Source organism: Oncorhynchus masou, chromosome 22 (assembly GCF_036934945.1).
Source record: "Oncorhynchus masou masou isolate Uvic2021 chromosome 22, UVic_Omas_1.1, whole genome shotgun sequence".
NCBI lineage: Eukaryota > Metazoa > Chordata > Actinopteri > Salmoniformes > Salmonidae > Oncorhynchus > Oncorhynchus masou.
Genome location: NC_088233.1, coordinates 6890594 through 6914638, shown reverse-complemented (window position 1 = coordinate 6914638; position 24045 = coordinate 6890594). Strand labels below are relative to the sequence as shown.

The following is a 24045-nucleotide window of genomic DNA, read 5'->3' as shown; positions in this document are numbered from 1 at the left end:
AATCCCCCATACCTACTATATTACATATAATCCTCCATACCTACTCTATTACATATAATCCTCCATATCTACTCTATTACATCTAATCCTCCATATCTACTCTATTACATCTAATCCCCCATATCTACTCTATTACATCTAATCCCCCATAGCTACTCTATTATGTCTAATCCCCCATACCCACTCTATTACAGCTAATCCCCCATACCTACTCTATTACAGTTTATCCCCCATACCTACTCTATTATATCTAATCCCCCATACCTACTCTATTACACCTAATCCCCCATACCTACTCTATTACATCTAATCCCCCATACCTACTCTATTACATCGTATCCCCCATACCTACTCTATTATATCTAATCCCCCATACCTACTCTATTACATCTAATCCCCCAAAGGACTCTATTACATCTAATCCCCCATACCTACTCTATTACACCTAATCCCCCATACCTACTCTATTACACCTAATCCCCCATACCTACTCTATTACACCTAATCCCACATACATACTCTATTACACCTAATCCCCCATACCTACTCTATTACACCTAATCCCCCATACCTACTCTATTACACATAATCCCCCATACCTACTCTCTAACACCTAATCCCCCATATCTACTCTATTACATCTAATCCCCCATACCTACTCTATTACATCTAATCCCCATACCTACTCTATTATATCTAATCCCCCATTCCAATTACATGATGTCTAATCCCCCATACCTACTCTATTACAGCTAATCCCCCATACCTACTCTATTACATCTAATCCCCATACCTACTACATGATGTCTAATCTCCCATACCTACTCTATTATGTCTAATCCCCCATACCTACTCTATTACGTCTAATTCCCCATACCTATTACATGATGTCTCACCCCCCATATCAACTCAATTACAGCTAATCCCCATACCTAATCTATTACAGCTAATCCCCCATACCTACTCTATTACATCTAATCCCCCATATCTACTCTATTACATCTAATCCCCCATATCTACTCTATTACACCTAATCCCTCATACCTACTCTATTACACCTAATCCCCCATACCTACACTATTACACCTAATCCCCCATACCCACTCTATTACATCTAATCCCCCATACCTACTCTATTACATCTAATCCCCCATACCTACTATATTACATATAATCCTCCATATCTACTCTATTACATCTAATCCCCCATACCTACTCTATTACATCTAATCCCCCATACCTACTCTATTATATCTAATCCCCCATACCCACTCTCTTACATCTAATCCCCCATACCTACTCTATTACACCTAATCCCCCATACCTACTCTATTACACCTAATCCCCCATAACTACTCTATTACACCTAATCCCCCATATCTACTCTATTACATCTAATCCCCCATACCTACTGTATTATATCTAATCCCCCATGCCTACTCTATTACATCTAATCCCCATACCTACTCTATTACATCTAATCCCCCATTCCAATTACATGATGTCTAATCCCCCATACCCACTCTATTACAGCTAATCCCCCATACCTACTCTAGTATGTCTAATCCCCCATACCTACTCTATTACATCTCATCCCCCATACCTATTACATGATGTCTCACCCCCCATATCAACTCAATTACACCTAATCCCCCATACCTACCCATACCATACCTACTCTATTACACCTAATCCCCCATACCTACTCTATTACACCTAATCCCCCATACCTACTCTATTACACCTAATCCCCCATACCTACTCTATTACACCTAATCCCCCATACCTACGCTATTACACCTAATCCCCCATACCTACTCTATTACATCTAATCCCCCATACCTATTACATGATGTCTAATCCCCCATATCTACTCTATTACACCTAATCCCCCATACCTACTCTATTACACCTAATCCCCCATACCTACTCTATTACATCTAATCCCCCATACCTACTATATTACATATAATCCTCCATATCTACTCTATTACATCTAATCCCCCATACCTACTCTATTACATCTAATCCCCCATACCTACTCTATTATATCTAATCCCCCATACCCACTCTCTTACATCTAATCCCCCATAACCACTCTCTTACATCTAATCCCCCATACCTACTCTATTACACCAAATCCCCCATACCTACTCTATTACACCTAATCCCCCATACCTACTCTATTACACCTAATCCCCATACCTACTACATGATGTCTAATCTCCCATACCTACTCTATTACGTCTAATTCCCCATACCTATTACATGATGTCTCACCCCATATCAACTCAATTACAGCTAATACCCATACCTAATCTATTACAGCTAATACCCATACCTACTGTATTATATCTAATCCCCCATACCTACTCTATTACATCTAATCCCCCATATCTACTCTATTACGTCTAATCCCCCATATCTACTCTATTACGTCTAATCCCCCATACCTACTCTAGTATGTCTAATCCCCCATACCTACTCTATTATGTCTAATCCCCCATACCTACTCTATTATGTCTAATCCCCCATACCTACTCTATTACGTCTAATCCCCCATACTTACTCTATTATGTCTAATCCCCCATACCTACTCTATTATGTCTAATACCCCATACCTACTGTATTATGTCTAATCCCCCATACCTACTGTATTATATCTAATCCCCCATACCTACTCTATTACATCTAAACCCCCATATCTACTCTATTACATCTAATCTCCCATACCTACTACAATATGTCTAATCCCCCATACCTACTCTATTACATCTAATCCCCCATACCTACTCTATTACATCTAATCCCCCATACCTACTCTATTACATCTAATCCCCCATATCTACTCTATTACATCTAATCCCCCATATCTACTCTATTACATCTAATCCCCCATATCTACTCTATTACATCTAATCCTCCATCTAATATCTACTCTATTACATCTAATCCCCCATATCTACTCTAATATTACATCTAATCCCCCATACCTACTCTCTAATCCCCCATAATATGTCTAATACATGATGTCCCCATACCTACTCTATTACGTCTAATCCCCCATACCTACTCTATTACATCTAATCCCCATACCTACTCTATTATATCTAATCCCCCAATCATATTACATGATGTCTAATCCCCCATACCTACTCTATTACATCTAAATCTCCCATACCTACTACAATGTCTAATCCCCCATACCTACTCTATTACATCTAATCCCCCAATCATATTACATGATGTCTAATCCCCCATACCTACTCTATTACATCTAAATCTCCCATACCTACTCTACATCTAATCCCCCATACCTACTCTATTACATCTAATCCCCCATGCCTACTCTATTACATCTAATCCCCCATACCTACTCTATTACAGCTAATCCCCCATACCTACTCTATTACAGCTAATCCCCCATACCTACCACAATATGTCTAATCCCCCATACCTACTCTATTACATCTAATCCCCATACCTACTCTATTACATCTAATCCTTCATATCTACTCTATTACATCTAATCCCCCACATCTACTCTATTACATCTAATCCCCCATACCTACTCTATTTCATCTAATCCCCCATACCTACTCTATTACACCTAATCCCCCATACCTACTCTATTACATCTAATCCCCATACCTACTCTATTTCATCTAATCCCCCATACCTACTGAATTCCATCTAATACGCCATACATACTCTATTATATCTCATCCCCCATACCTACATGATGTCTAATCCACAATATCTACTCTGTTACATCTAATCCCCCATATCTACTCTATTACATCTCATCCCCCATATCTACTCTATTATATCTAATCCCCCATACCTACTAGATGTACTGTAGGTGACTTTGCTTTGTTATTTTCAAATCATATGTTATTCTCTCACCAGTGGGAAATTAATTGAAACAGTCCTGTCCTGTTGTATTAATCTATTAAAAGACAACCTGTCTCACTGACTGAAACCATCATACATTAGCGGCATTGAGGCCAAGTGAAAACACACACACACACACACAGGCAAACACACGCACAGTGGGGAGTCTTTATCTCAGCAGTAGGTTAAATCTGGCGAGGCTTCAAATATGAATAGCCATTAGTTGATATAAATGGTGTCTCCCCTGTGGTCTGTAGTTGCTCTGTTCTGCTCTGTTCTGCTCTGCACTACTATGCTCTGTTCTGCTCTACTATGCTCTGCTCTGCTCTGCTCTACTATGCTCTGCTCTACTATGCTATGCTCTGCTCTCAGGCCTTTTCTTCCCATGTGTTTTGAGACAGTTGAAGAAAAGACATCTATAAACATAGCCTTTATAGGCCTACACTATTCACTTAGAAACTTTGGAGTCCCATATGTTACTTCACAACCATACCTTACACCTACCTAAACCACTGAGGAGAGGTGACACACAGTGAATGTTCCTGAGCGTCCAAGATGCAGTTTTGACTTAAATCTGCTTGAAAATCTATGGCAAGACCTGAAAATTATGGCTGTCTAGCAATGATCAACAACCAATTTTGACAGAGCTTGAAGAATTGTAAAAAGAATAAATGGACAAATGATGCACAATCCAGGTGTGGAAAGCTCTTAGAGGTTTACCCAGAAACACTCACCTCTGTTACCGCTGCCAAAGATGATTCTAACATATATTGACTCAAGGGGTTGAATACTGATCTAATCAAGATATACAGTGCCTTGCAAAAGTATTCATCTCCCTGGGTATTTTTCCTATTCTGTTGCATTACAACCTGTAATTTAAATTGATTTTTATTTGGATTTCATGTAATGGACATACACAAAATAGTCCAAATTGGTGAAGTGAAATGAAAAAAATAACTTGTTTCAAAAAATTCTAAAAAGTAAAATATGGAAAACCTGCCAAGAGATGGCTGCCCACCAATACTCACAAACCAGGCAAGGAGGGCAACAAAGAGACCAAAGCTCCCCAGCGGAGATTGGAATATCTGTCCATAGGACCACTTTAAGCCGTACACTCTACAGAGCTGGGCTTTACGGAAGAGTTGCCAGACAAAAAACATTTTTTAGAGAAGAAAATAAGCAAACACACTTGGTGTTCGCCAAAAGGCATGTAGGAGACACCCCAAATATAATGGAAGAAGGTACTCTGGTCAGATGAGACTAAAATTGAGCTTTTTGGCAATCAAGAAAAACACTGTCTGGCGCAAACCCAACACCTCTCATCACTCCGAGAACACCATCCCCACAGTGAAGCATGGTGGTGGCAGCATCATGCTGTGGGGATGTTTTTCCATCGGCAGGGACTGGGAAACTGGTCAGAATTGAAGGAATGATGGATGGTGATAAATTCAGGGACATTCTTGAAGGAAACCTGTTTCAGTCTTCCAGAGATTATAGACTGGGATGGAGGTACTCCTTCCAGCAGGACAATGACCCTGAGGATACTGCTGAATCAACACTCAAGTGGTTTAAGGGGAAACATTTAAATGTCTTGGAATGGCGTACTCAAAGCCCAGACCTCAATCCAATTGAGAATCTGTGATATGAATTAAAGATCGCTATACACCAGCGGAATCCATCCAACTTGAAGGAGCTGGAGCAGTTTTGCCTTGAAGAATGGGCAAAAAAAAAAAAATCGCAGTGGCTAGATGTGCCAAGCTTATCGAGACATACCCCAAAAGACTTGCAGCTGTAACTTCTGATTCCATATGTGTTATTTCATAGTTGTGATGTCTTCACTATTATTATTCTACAATGTAGAAAATAGTTTAAAAACCCTTGAATGAGTAGGTGTTCTAAAAACTTTTGGCTGGCACTATATATATTTTTATTCATATATTTTGTGTAGATTTGTTGACAAAAAAAATACAATTAAATCAAATCAATTTTAATCCCCAAAAAAGACAATTAAATCCATTTTAATCCCAGTTTGTAACACAACATAATATGGGGGAAAATCAAGGCGAGTGAATGCTTTCTGAAGACAAAGTTTGTCTCCACTGTGTATTTAAAGTACCTGTCCAGTGAAAATCTCACTTATTTTTTTATTTTATCTTTATTTAACTAGGCATGTCAGTTAAGAACAAATTCTTATTTTCAATGACAGCCTAGGAACAGTGGCTTAACTGCCTAGTTCAGGAGCAGAAGGACAGATTTGTACCTTGTCAGCTCGGGGATTTGAACTTGCAACCTCCCGGTTACTAGTCCAACACTCTAACCATTAGGCCACCCTGCCACCCTGCTGCACTTACAAAAGTTCATATTCTGTTAACTCATAGCCAAATACTGTTGTTGACTCAACCTATTGTCTTATTTGTGGCCAAAGCATAAATTTAAATTTAAAAAAACGCCTTAAACTTGTATCTCAAACAGACCAATTTAAAAAATGCTTGCTATTTCCTCATAGAGTATGATGTCATACTCCTGAGGTGGATGAGCTGGCCAATCAGCGGTCAACTCGCATTAATATTTGTAACGACCGGTATAAACCCACACCCTTCTGTTATTGGGATACGCCCACACCATTATTTTGTTGGGGGTACAGCCACAGCATTCTAACACTGAAAAGCTGCTTTTTAACACCTGTTAAACTCTACCGCCCCCTTGTGGCATTTTCAAAACTTCACATAATATTGTATACTACCCTCATAAAGTACATTTTGGTTTCAAAACTATAAGTCCTACAAACACATGCTTAGTACTGCTAGAAAGGTGTGAACTACATGTGATATGAATTAAATTTATGCTGTGAACCATCAGATCCTCCTCTCCACCCTCTCCGAGTTGGGCATCTCCGGTGCGGCCCACGCTTGGATTGCGTCCTACCTGACAGGTCGCTCCTACCAGGTGGCGTGGCGAGAATCTGTCTCCTCGCCACGGCTCTCACCACTGGTGTCCCCCAGGGCTCTGTTCTAGGCCCTCTCCTATTCTCGCTATACACCAAGTCACTTGGCTCTGTCATAACTTCACATGGTCTCTCCTATCATTGCTATGCAGACGACACACAATTAATCTTCTCCTTTCCCCCTTCTGATGACCAGGTGGCAAATCGCATCTCTGCATGTCTGGCAGACATATCAGTGTGGATGACGGATCACCACCTCAAGCTGAACCTCGGCAAGACGGAGCTGCTCTTCCTCCCGGGGAAGGACTGCCCGTTCCATGATCTCGCCATCACGGTTGACAACTCCATTGTTTCCTCCTCCCAGAGCGCTAAGAACCTTGGCGTGATCCTGGACAACACCCTGTCGTTCTCAACTAACATCAAGGCGGTGGCCCGTTCCTGTAGGTTCATGCTCTACAACATCCGCAGAGTACGCCCCTGCCTCGCACAGGAAGCGGCGCAGGTCCTAATCCAGGCACTTGTCATCTCCCGTCTGGATTACTGCAACTCGCTGTTGGCTGGGCTCCCTGCCTGTGCCATTAAACCCCTACAACTCATCCAGAACGCCGCAGCCCGTCTGGTGTTCAACCTTCCCAAGTTCTCTCACGTCACCCCGCTTCTCCGCTCTCTCCACTGGCTTCCAGTTGAAGCTCGCATCCGCTACAAGACCATGGTGCTTGCCTACGGAGCTGTGAGGGGAACGGCACCGCAGTACCTCCAGGCTCTGATCAGGCCCTACACCCAAACAAGGGCACTGCGTTCATCCACCTCTGGCCTGCTCGCCTCCCTACCACTGAGGAAGTACAGTTCCCGCTCAGCCCAGTCAAAACTGTTCGCTGCTCTGGCCCCCCAATGGTGGAACAAACTCCCTCACGACGCCAGGACAGCGGAGTCAATCACCACCTTCCGGAGACACCTGAAACCCCACCTCTTCAAGGAATACCTAGGATAGGATAAAGCAATCCTTCTCACCCCCCCTTAAATGATTTAGATGCACTATTGTAAAGTGGCTGTTCCACTGATGTCAGAAGGTGAATTCACCAATTTGTAAGTCGCTCTGGATAAGAGCGTCTGCTAAATGACTTAAATGTAAATGTAAATGTACATAATTCAGATAAAGGTCTCAGAAACTACTATAGATGTTTTTTTTTTCTCGGGGGTGAGGGGGGGTAAGAGATTTAAAAGTCTTGATTGGTGACATATTTTATCTCCAATTACTGTTCTAAAATTATATTTTTGTGCAACATTTTGTTGTTTACATTTTTCCTTACCTAATGGTGGTGCTCTAAACATGCATAAATTCCCATAGGAACACAATTTTAGAAGCACAGGGCTTGTGAAAAGTTTTTTGTTTTTGTCTTACAGGAATGATAAACACAGAGTGGACAAAACATTAAGAACACCTTCCTAATATTGAGTTGCATTCTTATGACATTGCCAGCAGTAAGATTTCAGTTTGATTTCCAAAAAGACTAGGCCTGTCGTTTTCAAATGATCTGTCACTTTCTATTTAAAAAATAATAATAATTATGTGTGGGTGGGAGGGATCGGGGGGTATCCCCCCTAAACTCAAATCAACCACTCAGAGTTTAACAGAATTTATAAACATACTTAATTACCATACCATTTTTTTGGAAGGAAAACTATTTCATTGATATTGTAAGTAATTATAGGTCACACACACTGGACAGTTACTTTACATCAATAGCATTCCACAGTGCCTTGTCCTGCATCTCTCTCTGTGAAGAGTTACCCGATCCATTCTTCTCTTCCAGGAGAGGACATGAAAGGCATAGTGGTGTGTGTGTTCCAGGAGAGGACATTAAAGGCATAGTGGTGTGTGTGTTCCAGGAGGGGACATTAAAGGCATAGTGGTGTGTGTGTTCCAGGAGAGGACATTAAAGGCATAGTGATGTGTGTGTTCCAGGAGAGGACATTAAAGGCATAGTGGTGTGTGTGTTCCAGGAGAGGACATTGAAGGCATAGTGGTGTGTGTGTTCCAGGAGAGGACATTAAAGGCATAGTGGTGTGTGTGTTCCAGGAGAGGACATTAAAGGCATAGTGGTGTGTGTGTTCCAGGAGAGGACATTACATATCAAAGCTAAGGTTCCCAGTGCTGAGTGATCTACAGTCTAAAAATAGCAACATGCAGCAGAATGGACTGGTGGAGCTATTTACAGTCAGTCAGTGCCTGCCTGCTTCTCTGCCTGCCCGCCTTTCTGCCTGCTTCTCTGCACTGTTGGAGCTAGGAACACAAGCATTTCGCAACACCCGTAATAACATCTGCATGTGACCAATAAAATGTGATTAGATTTGACTGCCTGCCTGCCTCTCTGACTGCCTGCCTCGCTGACTGCCTGCCTCACTGGCTCTCTGGACTGCCTGCCTCTCTGACTGCCTGCCTCGCTGACTGCCTGCCTCGCTGGCACTCTGGACTGCCTGCCTCGCTGGCTCTCTGCCTCGCTGACTCTCTGGACTGCCTGCCTCTCTGGACTGCCTGCCTCTCTGGACTGCCTGCCTCTCTGGACTGCCTGCCTCTCTGGACTGCCTGCCTCTCTGGACTGCCTGCCTCGCTGACTCTCTGGACTGCCTGCCTCTCTGGACTGCCTGCCTCTCTGGACTGCTTGCCTCTCTGACTGCTTGCCTCTCTGACTGCTTGCCTCTCTGCTTCTCTGGACTGCCTGCCTCTCTGACTGCCTGCCTCTCTGACTGCCTGCCTCTCTGACTGCCTGCCTCTCTGGACTGCCTGCCTGCCTGCTTCTCTGGACTGCCTGCCTGCCTCTCTGACTGCCTGCCTCGCTGCCTCTCTGGACTGCCTGCTTCTCTGGACTGCCTGCCTGCCTCTCTGACTGCCTGCCTCTCTGGACTGCCTGCTTCTCTGGACTGCCTGCCTCTCTGACTGCCTGCCTGCCTCTCTGGACTGCCTGCTTCTCTGGACTGCCTGCCTCTCTGACTACCTGCCTCGCTGCCTCTCTGGACTGCCTGCATCTGCCTGCCTGCATCTGCCTGCCCGCCTTTCTGCCTGCTTCTCTGCAATGTTGGAGCTAGGAACACAAGCATTTCGCAACACCTGTAATAACATCTGCATGTGACCAATAAAATGTGATTAGATTTGACTGCCTGCCTGCCTCTCTGACTGCCTGCCTCGCTGGCTCTCTGGACTGCCTGCCTCACTGGCTCTCTGGACTGCCTGCCTCTCTGACTGCCTGCCTCGCTGGCACTCTGGACTGCCTGCCTCACTGGCTCTCTGGACTGCCTGCCTCTCTGACTGCCTGCATCTGCCTCTCTGCCTGCCTCTCTGCCTGCCTGCCTCTCTGACTGCCTGCCTGCCTCTCTGACTGCCTCTCTGACTGCCTGCCTGCCCGCCTCTCTGACTGTCTGCCTCTCTGACTGCCTGCCTCTCTGACTGCCTGCCTCTCTGCTTCTCTGACTAGCTGCATATACCAATCATCAAGCATCTTACAATTACATCTGGACACACAACATGACTGAATAGCGTTCTGTTCTCAACGTCTGTCTGTGAGGTGTTTCTCGTTCATTTCAACCTGTAGGAGTTGAAATGATGCTTTGATGTATCCACGACCAGACCAGGTCAATGCCTGAGTCATGTAGGGTTATTTGAGAGAGGACAAGGAGGGAGTACTAAAGGGTTGTTGTTGTTTGTTACATTTGAGCGGGGCCATGATTGGGTAGGACATAGACTATGTGACGATATCACAACTTACTGTACACATATAACAAGTCCTTGTTAATCAAGGAACGGCTCCTCATGGTCAAGTCCCCTTTACATTCTAATGAAGATGTAATGTCATTAGGAAATAAAAAATGGACATAGACAAACATAGATAAATATATAGGCCTAGGCTAGTTTAAAGGAATGTATAAATTCATCGTAGGTCTGTATTAATAACGAGAAACCATCCATCCAATTGACAGTGACGACCATACATGGTTTATTGGCACTTTGTAACAAATGACTCGCATGGGTGCTAATATACTAATATTCGATAATAATTCAATTAAATTCATAGCCTTAATTCTGAAATTCTATTCACCGCATTGCTTGGGTATGAACATAATTAATACAATAAAATAAATATAAGAGGGTCGAAATATGTCCTTGTAATTTGCTGCCATTTTCTACTACATCCACTGAAAATCATGTGGATAGCCTATAAATCAATATTCACCGCAAGGATTTTGACGCACAAAATGTAAATCCAGGGCCCCGATATTATGACAGAATTTGAAGCAAGATCATTGAGCGTCCAGTCAAAAACCCGCAAGGAGACATGATGTCCCGGTATTTCTACCGAGCGGCAGGGCAACCGTGCACTTCACATTCTTACCGTTCTGCGAGGAGACCGAATGCAGCATCAGTACTCCAATGAACGCCACCGAAACGGACATAATTTCGGCACTTCGTTTTCCAGGTAGCATCGACTCGGGTGGTAGATGCCGGTAATAGGGATAGTGGTGGTGTGGAGTGGGGAGAACAGGTTACCGTGTAGATACCAATCTGACAGAAGGAAGCTTCCTCTAATACTCCAATCGGGTCACGCAAAAACCGCGGCGCGCTCGCTCAACCGACGAGTGCATGACGCCACGCCACCTGTGCAGTGGCGGTGCGTGGTGATGAAATCACTCGATGGAACCACCTTTCTCGTCGGTTAGTGCTATCTGGGATCCCTGGTACGTTCATACCCCAAATCCTAACCGTAAAACCCTTACCTTAACCACAATCCCTACCAAACACTAACCATTTTACTTTTCAACTTCAATTGAGAAGGGACCCTTTCTCATCTGCGGTGGCAAATCCCGCGAGATTACATTTTGTAGGCTGCAAGGATAGAACAATATATGTTAGTTGCTGTGTACACTACAGTGTAGAATAATTATCATTTAATACATCCCTATAGGGCTTTTTCATAGAATCTGAAAGCCAGAGGACAGTTCAGATGGGAATATCATGCCTTGCAAGTTATTTAGAAGCCACCCTTATCATTATGGTCGTTCAATAAACAAATAGTAGATTTAGAATAGAATAGAATAGATTAGAAGCATATAGCCTAGAATAGAATACAATAGGTCATGTGACATGAGGTATTGGTAGGTAAGTCGCTTTGGATAGAAGCATCTGCTAAATGGCATATATGTTCAGCAGCCAGCTACCTGGTTCAATGCTACCTGGTTCAATGATACCTTGTTCAATTCTACCTGGTTCATTTCTACCTGGTTCATTTCTACCTGGTTCAATGCTACCTGGTTCAATGCCACCTGGTTCAATGCTACCTTGTTCAAATCTACCTGGTTCAATTCTACCTGGTTCAATGCTACCTGGTTCAATTATACCTGGTTCAATGCTACCTGGTTCATTACTACCTGGTTAAATGCTACCTGGTTCAATGCTACCTGGTTCAATACTTCTTGGTTCAATGTTACCTGGTTCAATGCTACCTGGTTCAATGCTACCTGGTTAAATTCTACCTGGTTCAATGCTCCCTGGTTCAATGCTACTTGGTTCAATGCTACCTGGTTCATTTCTACCTGGTTCATTGCTACCTGGTTCATTTCTACCTGGTTCAATGCTACCTGGTTCATTTCTACTTGGTTCAATGCTACCTGGTTCAATGCTACCTGGTTCAATTCTACCTGGTACAATGCTACCTGGTTCATTTCTATCTGGTTCATTGCTACCTGGTTCAATGCTACCTGGTTCATTTCTACCTGGTTCAATCTACTTGGTTCAAATCTACCTGGTTCAATGCTACCTGGTTCATTGCTACCTGGTTCAATGCTACCTGGTTCATTTCTACTTGGTTCAATTCTACCTGGTTCAATGCTACTTGGTTCAACCTACCTGTTTCAATGCTACCTGGTCCAAATCTACCTGGTTCAATTCTACCTGGTTCAATTCTACCTGGTTCATTGCTACCTGGTTCAATGCTACCTGGTTCAATTCTACCTTGTTCAATGCTACCTGGTTAAATTCTACCTGGTTCAATACTACCTGGTTCAATTCTACCTGGTTCAATGCTACTTGATTCAATTCTACCTGGTTCAAATCTACCTGGTTCAATGCTACCTGGTTCATTGCTACCTGGTTCAAATCTACCTTGTTCAATTCTACCTGGTTCAATGTTACTTGGTTCAATTCTACCTGGTTAAATGCTACCTGGTTCAATGCTACCTGGTTCAATTCTACCTGGTTCAATGCTACCTGGTTCATTTCTGCTTGGTTCATTGCTACCTGGTTCATTTCTACCTGGTTCAATGCTACCTGGTTCAATTCTACCTGGTTCAATGCTACCTGGTTCAATTCTACCTGGTTCATTGCTACCTGGTTCAATTCTCCCTGGTTCATTTCTACCTGGTTCAATGCTACCTGGTTCAATTCTACCTGGTTCAATTCTACCTGGTTCAATGCTACTTGGTTCAAATCTACCTGGTTCAATTCTACCTGGTTCAATGCTACCTGGCTATTTGCTACCTGGTTCAATGCTACCTGGTTCAATGCTACCTGGTTCATTGCTACCTGGTTCATTGCTACCTGGTTCAAATCTACCTGGTTCAATGCTACTTGGTTCAACCTACCTGGTTCAATGCTACCTGGTTCAAATCTACCTGGTTCATTTCTACCTGGTTCAATGCTACTTGGTTCAATTCTACCTGGTTCAAATCTACCTGGTTCAATGCTACCTGGTTCATTGCTACCTGGTTCAAATCTACCTGGTTCAATTCTACCTGGTTCAATGCTACCTGGTTCATTGCTACCTGGTTCAAATCTACCTGGTTTAATTCTACCTGGTTCAAATGTACCTGGTTCAATGCTACCTGGTTCAATGCTACTTGGTTCAAATGTACCTGGTTCAATTCTGCCTGGTTCAATGCTACCTGGTTCATTTCTACCTGGTTCATTGCTACCTGGTTCATTTCTACCTGGTTCAATGCTACCTGGTTCATTTCTACCTGGTTCAATTCTACCTGGTTCAATGTTACTTGGTTCAATTCTACCTGGTTCAATTCTACCTGGTTCAATTCTACCTGGTTCATTGCTACCTGGTTCAATTCTCCCTGGTTCATTGCTACCTGGTTCAATGCTACCTGGTTCAATTCTACCTGGTTCAATGCTATCTGGTTCAAATCTACTTGGTTCAATTCTACCTGGTTCAATTCTACCTGGTTCAATGCTACCTGGTTCATTGCTACCTGGTTCAATGCTACATGGTTCAATGCTACCTGGTTCATTGCTACCTGGTTCATTTCTACCTGGTTCAATTCTACCTGGTTCAATGCTACTTGGTTCAACCTACCTGGTTCAACGCTACCTGGTTCAAATCTGCCTGGTTCAATGCTACCTGGTTCAATGCTACCTTGTTCAATGCTACCTGGTTCAAATCTACCTGGTTCAATCTACCTGGTTCAAATCTACTTGGTTCAAATCTACCTGGTTCAATGCTACCTGGTTCATTGCTACCTGGTTCAATGCTACCTGGTTCATTTCTATCTGGTTCAATTCTACCTGGTTCAATGCTACTTGGTTTAACCTACCTGGTTCAATGCTACCTGGTCCAATCTACCTGGTTCAATTCTACCTGGTTCAATTCTACCTGGTTCATTGCTACCTGGTTCAATGCTACCTGGTTCAATGCTACTTGGTTCAAATGTACCTGGTTCAATGCTACCTGGTTTAATGCTACCTGGTTCATTGCTACCTGGTTCAATGCTACCTGGTTCAAATCTACCTGGTTCATTGCTACCTTGTTCAATGGGTCAAGCTGACCCCACCCCACCGACAGACACACAGACACCTGGCTAAGCCCTGACCTCAGTCTGCAGCCAGCAGCCAGGCTTTATTGGGACTTTTAATCCTATTTCACTGTCAACTCCCTCATACTACAGCAGTAGGACAGGTGGCAGTCAGACAGGCAACGCTTGCCAAGTTATCGTGTGTCTGAATGAGGCACAAAATGATCTCCCCTCCAAGGCTAAAGGATAAACCCTAATATATACTGTTGGCCTGTTTCACTGTGAACTCAAACAGCAGGAGAACATGGCAGCCTGGCAATGGAAGAACACCGACAATGAGCCACAAACTGATCTGTCCTACACTTCATGATAAACACTATTCCTACATATAAACCCTTGATGATAAACACTAGTAGGTCTACTGTAAACCCTTCATGATAAACACTAGGCCTAATGTAAACCCTTCATGATAAACACTAGGCCTACTGTAAACCCTCCATAATAAACACTAGGCCTACTGTAAACCCTCCATAATAAACACTAGGCCTACTGTACACCCTTTATGATAAACACTAGGCCTACTGTACACCCTTTCATGATAAACACTATTTCTACTGTAAACATTTAATGATAAACACTAGGCCTACTGTAAACCTTTCATGATAAACACTAGGCCTACTGTAAACCCTTCATGATAAACACCAGTAGGCCTACTGTAAACCCTCCATAATAAACACTAGGCCTACTGTAAACCTTTCATGATAAACACTAGGCCTACTGTAAACCCTTCATGATAAACACCAGTAGGCCTACTGTAAACCCTTCATGATAAACACCTTGTTATCTGGAAATTGTACTCCTAATTCTTTCAGGGAAGGTTAAAAAGCATTACAAGGTGTCATTTAATGAAAACATGTAGTGTTTACTGTAAGCCCTAGCATGATAATCATGAAGACTACTTAAACCCTTCATGATAAACACTAGTAGGCCTACTGTAAACCCTCCATGATAAACACTAGTAGGCCTACTGTAAACCCTTCATGATAAACACTAGGCCTACTGTAAACCCTTCATGATAAACACTAGTAGGCCTACTGTATACCCTCCATGATAAACACCAGGCCTACTGTAAACCATCCACTAGTAGGCCTACTGTAAACCCTTCATGATAAATGCTAGGCCTACTGTAAACCATCCACTAGTAGGCCTACTGTAAACCCTTCATGATAAATGCTAGGGCTACTGTAAACACTACATGTTTTCCTTACACGACACCTTGTAATGCTTTTTAACCTTCCCTGAAAGAATTAGGAGTACAATTTCCAGATAACAAGGTCAAGTTGAAAACGTAGGTTGAAAGGCATGCCAGAAAGCTTTCAGCACAAACGTGGCCATCTGTCAAGCATAAATCTATGCATTGCTGCCATAATTCAGGTAATCCAGCTATAAAAAAAATTAACACATTTGAAGTCTGCCTGAATGGTGTCAGATCGTTCCTCTGCTGCCCCCTACAGTACAGATACAGTAGATGACCCTGAGCATTCCTCTGCTGCCCCCTACAGTACAGATACAGTAGATGACCTGGAGCATTCCTCTGCTGCCCCATACAGTACAGATACAGTAGATGACCTGGAGCATTCCTCTGCTGCCCCCTACAGTACAGATACAGTAGATGACCTGGACATTTGAAGTCTGCCCCCTACAGTACAATACAGTAGTTGAGAGCGTTCCTCTGCTGCCCCCTACAGTACAGATACAGTAGTTGACCCTGAGCATTCCTCTGCTGCCCCCTACAGTACAGATACAGTAGATGACCTGGAGCATTCCTCTGCTGCCCCCTACAGTACAGATACAGTAGATGACCGGAGCATTCCTCGGCTGCCCCCTACAGTACAGATACAGTAGATGACCCGGAGCGTTCCTCTGCTGCCCCCTACAGTAGAGATACAGTAGATGACCCGGAGCGTTCCTCTGCTGCCCCCTACAGTAGAGATACAGTAGATGACCCGGAGCGTTCCTCTGCTGCCCCCTACAGTACAGATACAGTAGATGACCCGGAGCGTTCCTCGGCTGCCCCCTACAGTACAGATACAGTAGATGACCTGGAGCATTCCTCTGCTGCCCCCTACAGTACAGATACAGTAGATGACCCTGAGCATTCCTCTGCTGCCCCCTACAGTACAGATACAGTAGTTGACCCTGAGCATACCTCTGCTGCCCCCTACAGTACAGATACAGTAGATGACCTGAAGAATTCCTCTGCTGCCCCCTACAGTATAGATACAGTAGTTGACCCAGAGCATTCCTCTGCTGCCCCCTACAGTACAAATACAGTAGTTGACCCTGAGCGTTCCTCTGCTGCCCCCTACAGTACAGATACAGTAGATGACCTGGAGCATTCCTCTGCTGCCCCCTACAGTAGAGATACAGTAGATGACCCTGAGCGTTCCTCTGCTGCCCCCTACAGTACAGATACAGTAGATGACCCGGAGCATTCCTCTGCTGCCCCCTACAGTACAGATACAGTAGATAACCTGGAGCAATCCTCTGCTGCCCCCTAGAGTACAGATACAGTAGATGACCTGGAGCATTCCTCTGCTGCCCCCTACAGTAGAGATACAGTAGATGACCTGGAGCATTCCTCTGCTGCCCCCTACAGTACAGATACAGTAGATGACCTGGAGCATTCCTCTGCTGCCCCCTACAGTACAGATACAGTAGATGACCTGGAGCATTCCTCTGCTGCCCCCTACAGTACAGATACAGTAGATGACCTGGACACTGAGACAGTGTCATTGCATATTGGTACACCAGAATTAAATGTATTTCCAATGAAAACGCTGCATTTGCCTTGCAGCATTGCATTGCAGAGGTAGTTGCAGTGCGTTCTGGGTAGTGCATAAGTTGGATTTATCGAAAGCACGCGTCAAACTGTACGCGTAGACGGCTTGACAGAAATGGTAGCAGAAGGTGAATGTGGAACTTTTGTTGCACACATATCAAATCAAATCAAATCAAATCCAGATGACGCTGCGTACTGTTTTGCGCAATGACTCTGTCGTAGTGTTCGAAGCGTCAATATTATACGTGAAGGGGTCTAGCTGGAAGGTGACATGTTTCCATCTTATACAGGTTCAGAGATGAGATTTTCTGTGTTTTTGAATGGAACTAAAATATACTCGTTTTAATGTTATTGTAATTACTAATGTATACACATTGTAAAATATGTATTACTCAATACACGTCTATATGACAGTTATTTGGTCTACACATGTGTTTTTTTCCCACAATCCTATTTAGCCTTTCTGTAACATTAAAATACTATTTTCAGTTAGCATTACTTGAAAAATGTGTTGGATCAACAAGATACATATTTATAGCAAATCAAAGTTTACTTGTCACCTTACAGTGAAATGCTGAATACAAAATCAAATCACATCAAATTTATTTATATAGCCCTTCGTACATCAGCTGATATCTTAAAGTGCTGTACAGAAACCCAGCCTAAAACCCCAAACAGCAAGCAATGCAGGTGTAGAAGCACGGTGGCTAGGAAAAACTCCCTAGAAAGGCCAAAACCTAGGAAGAAACCTAGAGAGGAACCAGGCTATGTGGGGTGGCCAGTCCTCTTCTGGCTGTGCCGGGTGGAGTTATAACAGAACATGGCCAAGATGTTCAAATGTTCATAAATGACCAGCATGGTCGAATAATAATAAGGCAGAACAGTTGAAACTGGAGTAGCAGCACGGTCAGGTGGACTGGGGACAGCAAGGAGTCATCATGTCAGGTAGTCCTGGGGCATGGTCCTAGGGCTCAGGTCCTCCGAGAGAGAGAGAAAGAAAGAGAGAATTAGAGAGAGCATATGTGGGGTGGCCAGTCCTCTTCTGGCCACCCCACATAGTTGAACAGTTGAAACTGGAGCAGCAGGTGTAGTAGACCTTACAGTGAAATGCTGAATACAACAGGTGTAGTAGACCTCACAGTGAAATGCTGAATACAAGAGGTGTAGTAGACCTTACAGAGAAATGCTGAATACAACAGGTGTAGTAGACCTCACAGTGAAATGTTGAATACAACAGGTGTAGTAGACCTTACAGTGAAATGCTGAATACAACAGGTGTAGTAGACCTTACAGTGACATGCTGAATACAACAGGTGTAGTAGACCTTACAGTGAAATGCTGAATACAACAGGTGTAGTAGACCTTACAGTGAAATGCTGAATACAACAGGTGTAGTAGACCTTATAGTGAAATGCTGAATACAACAGGTGTAGTAGACCTTACAGTGAAATGCTGAATACAACAGGTGTAGGTAGACCTTACAGTGACATGCTGAATACAACAGGTGTAGTAGACCTTACAGTGAAATGCTGAATACAACAGGTGTAGTAGACCTTACAGTGAAATGCTGAATACAACAGGTGTAGTAGACCTCACAGTGAAATGCTGAATACAACAGGTGTAGACGTTACAGTGAAATACTTACTTACAGGCTCTAACCAATAGTGTGAAAAAGGTATTAGGTGAACAATAGGTAAGTAAAGAAATAGAAACAACAGTAAAAAGACAGGCTATATACAGTAGAGAGGCTATAGACAGTAGAGAGGCTATATACAGTAGAGAGGCTATATACAGTAGAGAGGCTACATACAGTAGAGAGGATATATACAGTAGAGAGGCTATATACAGTAGAGAGACTATATACAGTAGAGAGGCTATATACAGTAGAGAGGCTGTATACAGTAGAGAGGCTATATACAGTAGAGAGGCTATGTACAGTAGAGGGGCTATGTACAGTAGAGGGGCTATATACAGTAGAGAGGCTATATACAGTAGAGAAGCTGTATACAGTAGAGAGGCTATATACAGTAGAGAGGCTATATACAGTAGAGAGGCTATATACAGTAGAGAGGCTGTATACAGTAGAGAGGCTATATACAGTAGAGAGGCTATATACAGTAGAGAGGCTATATACAGTAGAGAGGCTATATACAGCAGAGAGGCTGTATACAGTAGAGAGGCTAGATACAGTAGAGAGGCTATATACAGTAGAGAGGCTATACACAGTAGTGAGGCTGTATACAGTAGAGAGACTATATACAGTAGAGAGGCTATATACAGTAGAGAGGCTATATACAGTAGTGAGGCTTTATACAATAGAGGCTATATACAGTAGAGAGGCTATACACAGTAGAGAGGCTATATACAGTAGAGAGGCTATATACAGTGGAGAGGCTATATACAGTAGAGGCTATATACAGTAGAGAGGCTATACACAGTAGTGAGGCTATATACAGTAGAGAGGCTATATACAGTAGCGGGTCTATAAAAGTAGCGAGGCTACATACAGACACTGGTTAGTCAGGCTGATTGAGGTAGTATGTACATGTAGATATGGTTAAAATGACAATGCATATATGATGAACAGAGAGTAGCAGTAGCGTAAAAGAGGGGTTGGTGGGTGGGACACAATGCAGATAGCCCGGTAAGCCAATGTGCGGGAGCACTGGTTGGTCAGCCCAACTGAGGTAGTATGTAAATTAATGTACAGTTAAAGTGACTATGCATATATGATAAACAGAGAGTAGCAGCAGCGTAAAAGAGGGGTTTGGGGGGGCACACAATGCAAATAGTCCAGGTAGCCATTTCATTACCTGTTCAGGAGTCTTATGGCTTGGGGGTAAAAACTGTTGAGAAGCCTTTTTGTCCTAGACTTGGCACTCCGGTACCGCTTGCCGGAGTAGAGAGAACAGTCTATGACTAGGGTGGCTGGGGTCTTTGAAACTTTTTAGGGCCTTCCTCTGACACCGCCTGGTGTAGAGGACCTGGATGGCAGGCAGCTTTGCCCCATTGATAAACTGAGCCGTACGCACTACCCTCTGTACTGCCTTGCGGCCGGAGGCCGTGCAATTGCCGTACCAGTCAGGATGCTCTCGATGTTGCAGCTGTAGAACCTTTTGAGGATAGTTGAGTTCAACCAAGGGCATAGCAGGATTGCTTGTAAGCTTCCGGGTTCGAGTCCCGCACCTTGAAAGCGGCAGCTCTACCCTTTAGCTCTGTCACGACTTCCACTGAAGGTGACTCCTCTCCCTGTTCAGGCGGCGCTCGGCAGTCATCGTCGCCGGTCTACTAGCTGCCACCGATCCCTATTCTTTTTTTCGTTCGGTTCTGTCTGTCTTATTGTTCACCTGTGTCTAGTTTAGGTTATTAGTGGGGTATTTAATCTCTCCCTACCCTTTTGGTTTTGTGCGGGTTTGTTCGCGTAGCTGTCATTTTGTTTGGGTTGCGTTTTGGTTGTTCTGTTGAACAGGTGTTTTTTTTTCAGTTTTGTGGCTACTGTTGTGGTCCTGTTCCTGTTCTTTGGACTTGTAAATAAACACCCTTTCTTGCATTCACTCTCTCCTGGGCCTGACTCCACACCCACCTCTCCTAGGGAGAACCTGACAAGCTCAGTGCGAATGTTGCCTGTAATCCATGGCTTCTGGTTGGGATATGTACGTACAGTCACTGTGTACAGTCACTCCACACCCCCCTCTTACTGCTGTTCTATCTTGCCGTATATTCCGCCAGCTAAAAATCCATGTCATCATTCAGCCACGATTCCGAGAAAGATAGGATATAGCCGTTTATGATGTCCCATTGGTAGGATATTCGTCTAGTTTATTGTCCAATGATTGCACGTTGGCGAGTAGTATTGACGGTAAAGGCAGCTTTCCCACTCGCCTTCTCCGGGTCCTCACGAGGCATCCGGCTCTTTGTCCTCTGTACCTGCTTCGCTTCCTTTTGCAATCTTTTTATTTATTTTACCTTTATTTAACCAGGCAAGTCAGTTAAGAACATATTCTTATTTTCAATGACGGCCTGGGAACAATGGGTTAACTACCTGTTCAGGGGCAGAACGACAGATTTGTACCTTGTCAGCTCGGGGGTTTGAACTCGCAACCTTCCGGTTACTAGTCCAACGCTCTAACCACTAGGCTACCCTGCCTAAATAACGGGGATGTCGGCCCTGTTGGGTGTTTGGACAATGTCCTGTGCGTCCTGCTTGTTGTAGAAAAAAGTCTTTGTCTAATCCGAGGTGAGTGATCGCTTGATTTCCAGAAGCTCTATTATGCCGTAAGATACGTTTGCAAAAACATTATGTACAAAATAAGTTACAAATAACGCGAAAAACCCTCACATGATAGTACAGTTGGTTGGGCGCCCGTCAAACTGCTGCCATTTCTTCATGCGACATTTTAAATGATATGTTTTGGGACTTATGTTTCCCTCCAGTTTCCCTATAGCACCCTTCCTCTCTCAGGGTCTCAGGGAGGGTTCATCTCCCTGGATAATAAAAATAAAAGAGAGCCGCACACTCTTGGAGCTCAGATGCAAAAATTTAATACCAACGTTTCGACAGCCAAGCTGTCTTCATCAGGGTATAACTAGCCAGCACCTCGTCTTTATAGGTGTGCGTTTCTTTTTCTTCTAGACCGATTCATCTCCCTGGATACCATGGACAACATGTCTGTCAGCCCCACAGGGTCAATAGGTCATATAGACCCAGACATAGCAGCTACACCTTCCTTTGATGTCAACTAATTAGCGTTCTCTGTGCCTTGAGGGGAAAAGCCTTCCCACAAAACCAGTGTGAACCATGCATCACTGGAACATCTGCATGTTCAAAAGTGTTCAAATACTCCTCTCTCCGACTTCTTAGTCTCTGTTCACACTTTATGCGATGTCATCTAGTATGGGAAGGAGCCATCGATGGCTCTCCTGACTGAAGAGTGAAATTGGTCTCCAATGTGGCTTTCAGCTTCGTCCTGATAGGCTTGAAGAAGCGAGAGATCGAGTGTCCCTGCGACCCCAAAATGGATTGGACTGTTTTCCTTCTTCGTGATTCCTGCCATCATGGTCTTTATGCTGATGCTAGTCATCCAGGACTGCAGGTAAGACCTGGGCGGTGGAACAAGGACGGTGTCCATCTCCAGGCTGGTTCCCCTCCATCGTCTGACTGATCCGGCTCTTCCTGGATGGACAGTACTTGACTGACTGGAGCGGCAGGTTTGTGATTGTTGACAAAGCAGCTCCTCAGAAGTGGGTTGAGCCTCTGCCATGACGACAGCATGCTGCAAGAAGAGGAGCTGCCAGCAGGAAGAGGAGCTGCCACAGGAAGACCAACTGCCAGCAAGAAGAGGAACTGCCAGCAGGAAGAGGAGCTGCCAGCAGGAAGAGGAGCTGCCAGCAGGAAGAGTAACTGCCAGCAGGAAGAGGAGCTGCCAGCAGGAAGAGGAGCTGCCAGCAGGAAGAGGAGCTGCCAGCAGGAAGAGGAGCTGCCACAGGAAGAGGAGCTGCCAGCAGGAAGAGGAGCTGCCAGCAAGAAGAGGAACTGCCAGCAGGAAGAGGACCTGCAAGCAGGAAGAGGAACTGCCAGCAGGAAGAGGAACTGCCAGCAGGAAGAGGAACTGCCAGCAGGAAGAGGAGCTGCCAGCAGGAAGAGTAACTGCCAGCAGGAAGAGGCCAGCAGGAAGAGGAACTGCCAGCAGGAAGAGGAACTGCCAGCAGGAAGACCAACTGCCAGCAGGAAGACCAACTGCCAGCAGGAAGACCAACTTCCAGCAGGAAGAGGCCAGCAGGAAGACCAACTGCCAGCAGGACGACCAACTGCCAGCAGGAAGAGGCCAGCAGGAAGACCAACTGCCAGCAGGAAGAGGCCAGCAGGAAGACCAACTGCCAGCAGGAAGAGGCCAGCAGGAAGAGGAACTGCAGGAAGTCAACAACACTTTATGAGATGCATGAGATGACATCACTTCAACAACGTCATACCTTTAACACCTGTGTGTGTATTAGGTAGTTGTTGTGAAATTGTTAGATTGCTTGTTAGATATTACTGCACGGTTGGAACTAGAAGCACAAGCATTTCGCTACACTCGCATTAACATCTGCTAACCATGTACATGTGACCAATAACATCTGCTAACCATGTACATGTGACCAATTAAATTAGATTTGATCATTATGCCAACACCTGTCTTGTGAAGCTATGTAGAGAAATTATGCATAATGTGTCCTCTCCAAGGAGTCAGTACATTGTATAATGCTATAATGATAGCCAATGAGCCAACAGCCAACTCTCCTCACAACCGGGAAAAATGGCGGACGGAAGAAAGGGTGGTGCAGCAGGTGCCGCTTCTCATTCGAATGCTGTAATTTTATCTAAACCATCAGGTGTACGCCGATCCCAGCTAAGTAACTCATGCAAAGAGTTAAAGCGCAATTATGTGTTTTATCTCCAGTACTCTGCCATGATTGTCAGTTATGTAGCTGTTCTACTGATAATCTCAGTGCGTCCTTGCTGGGATGACACAATCAGTCTACTACCGGAGAATATCAACACCAAACACATTGGTTCACCATTCCACGGGAGCGGACA

The 24045-nt window shown here is 44.2% G+C and overlaps 1 protein-coding gene across 1 annotated transcript in view; it reads right to left on the bottom strand.

Annotated features, from left to right (window-relative positions):
- LOC135509784 (neuroplastin-like) overlaps positions 1–11479 on the bottom strand; it is an 80487-nt gene extending 69008 nt beyond the window's left edge. Inside the window, exon 1 of the mRNA XM_064930684.1 lies at positions 11227–11479. Within this exon, the coding sequence (XP_064786756.1) occupies positions 11227–11317 (91 nt within the window). The 5' untranslated portion in view covers positions 11318–11479. The remainder of the gene's footprint in view (positions 1–11226) is intronic.
- Positions 11480–24045: the final 12566 nt, after the last annotated feature.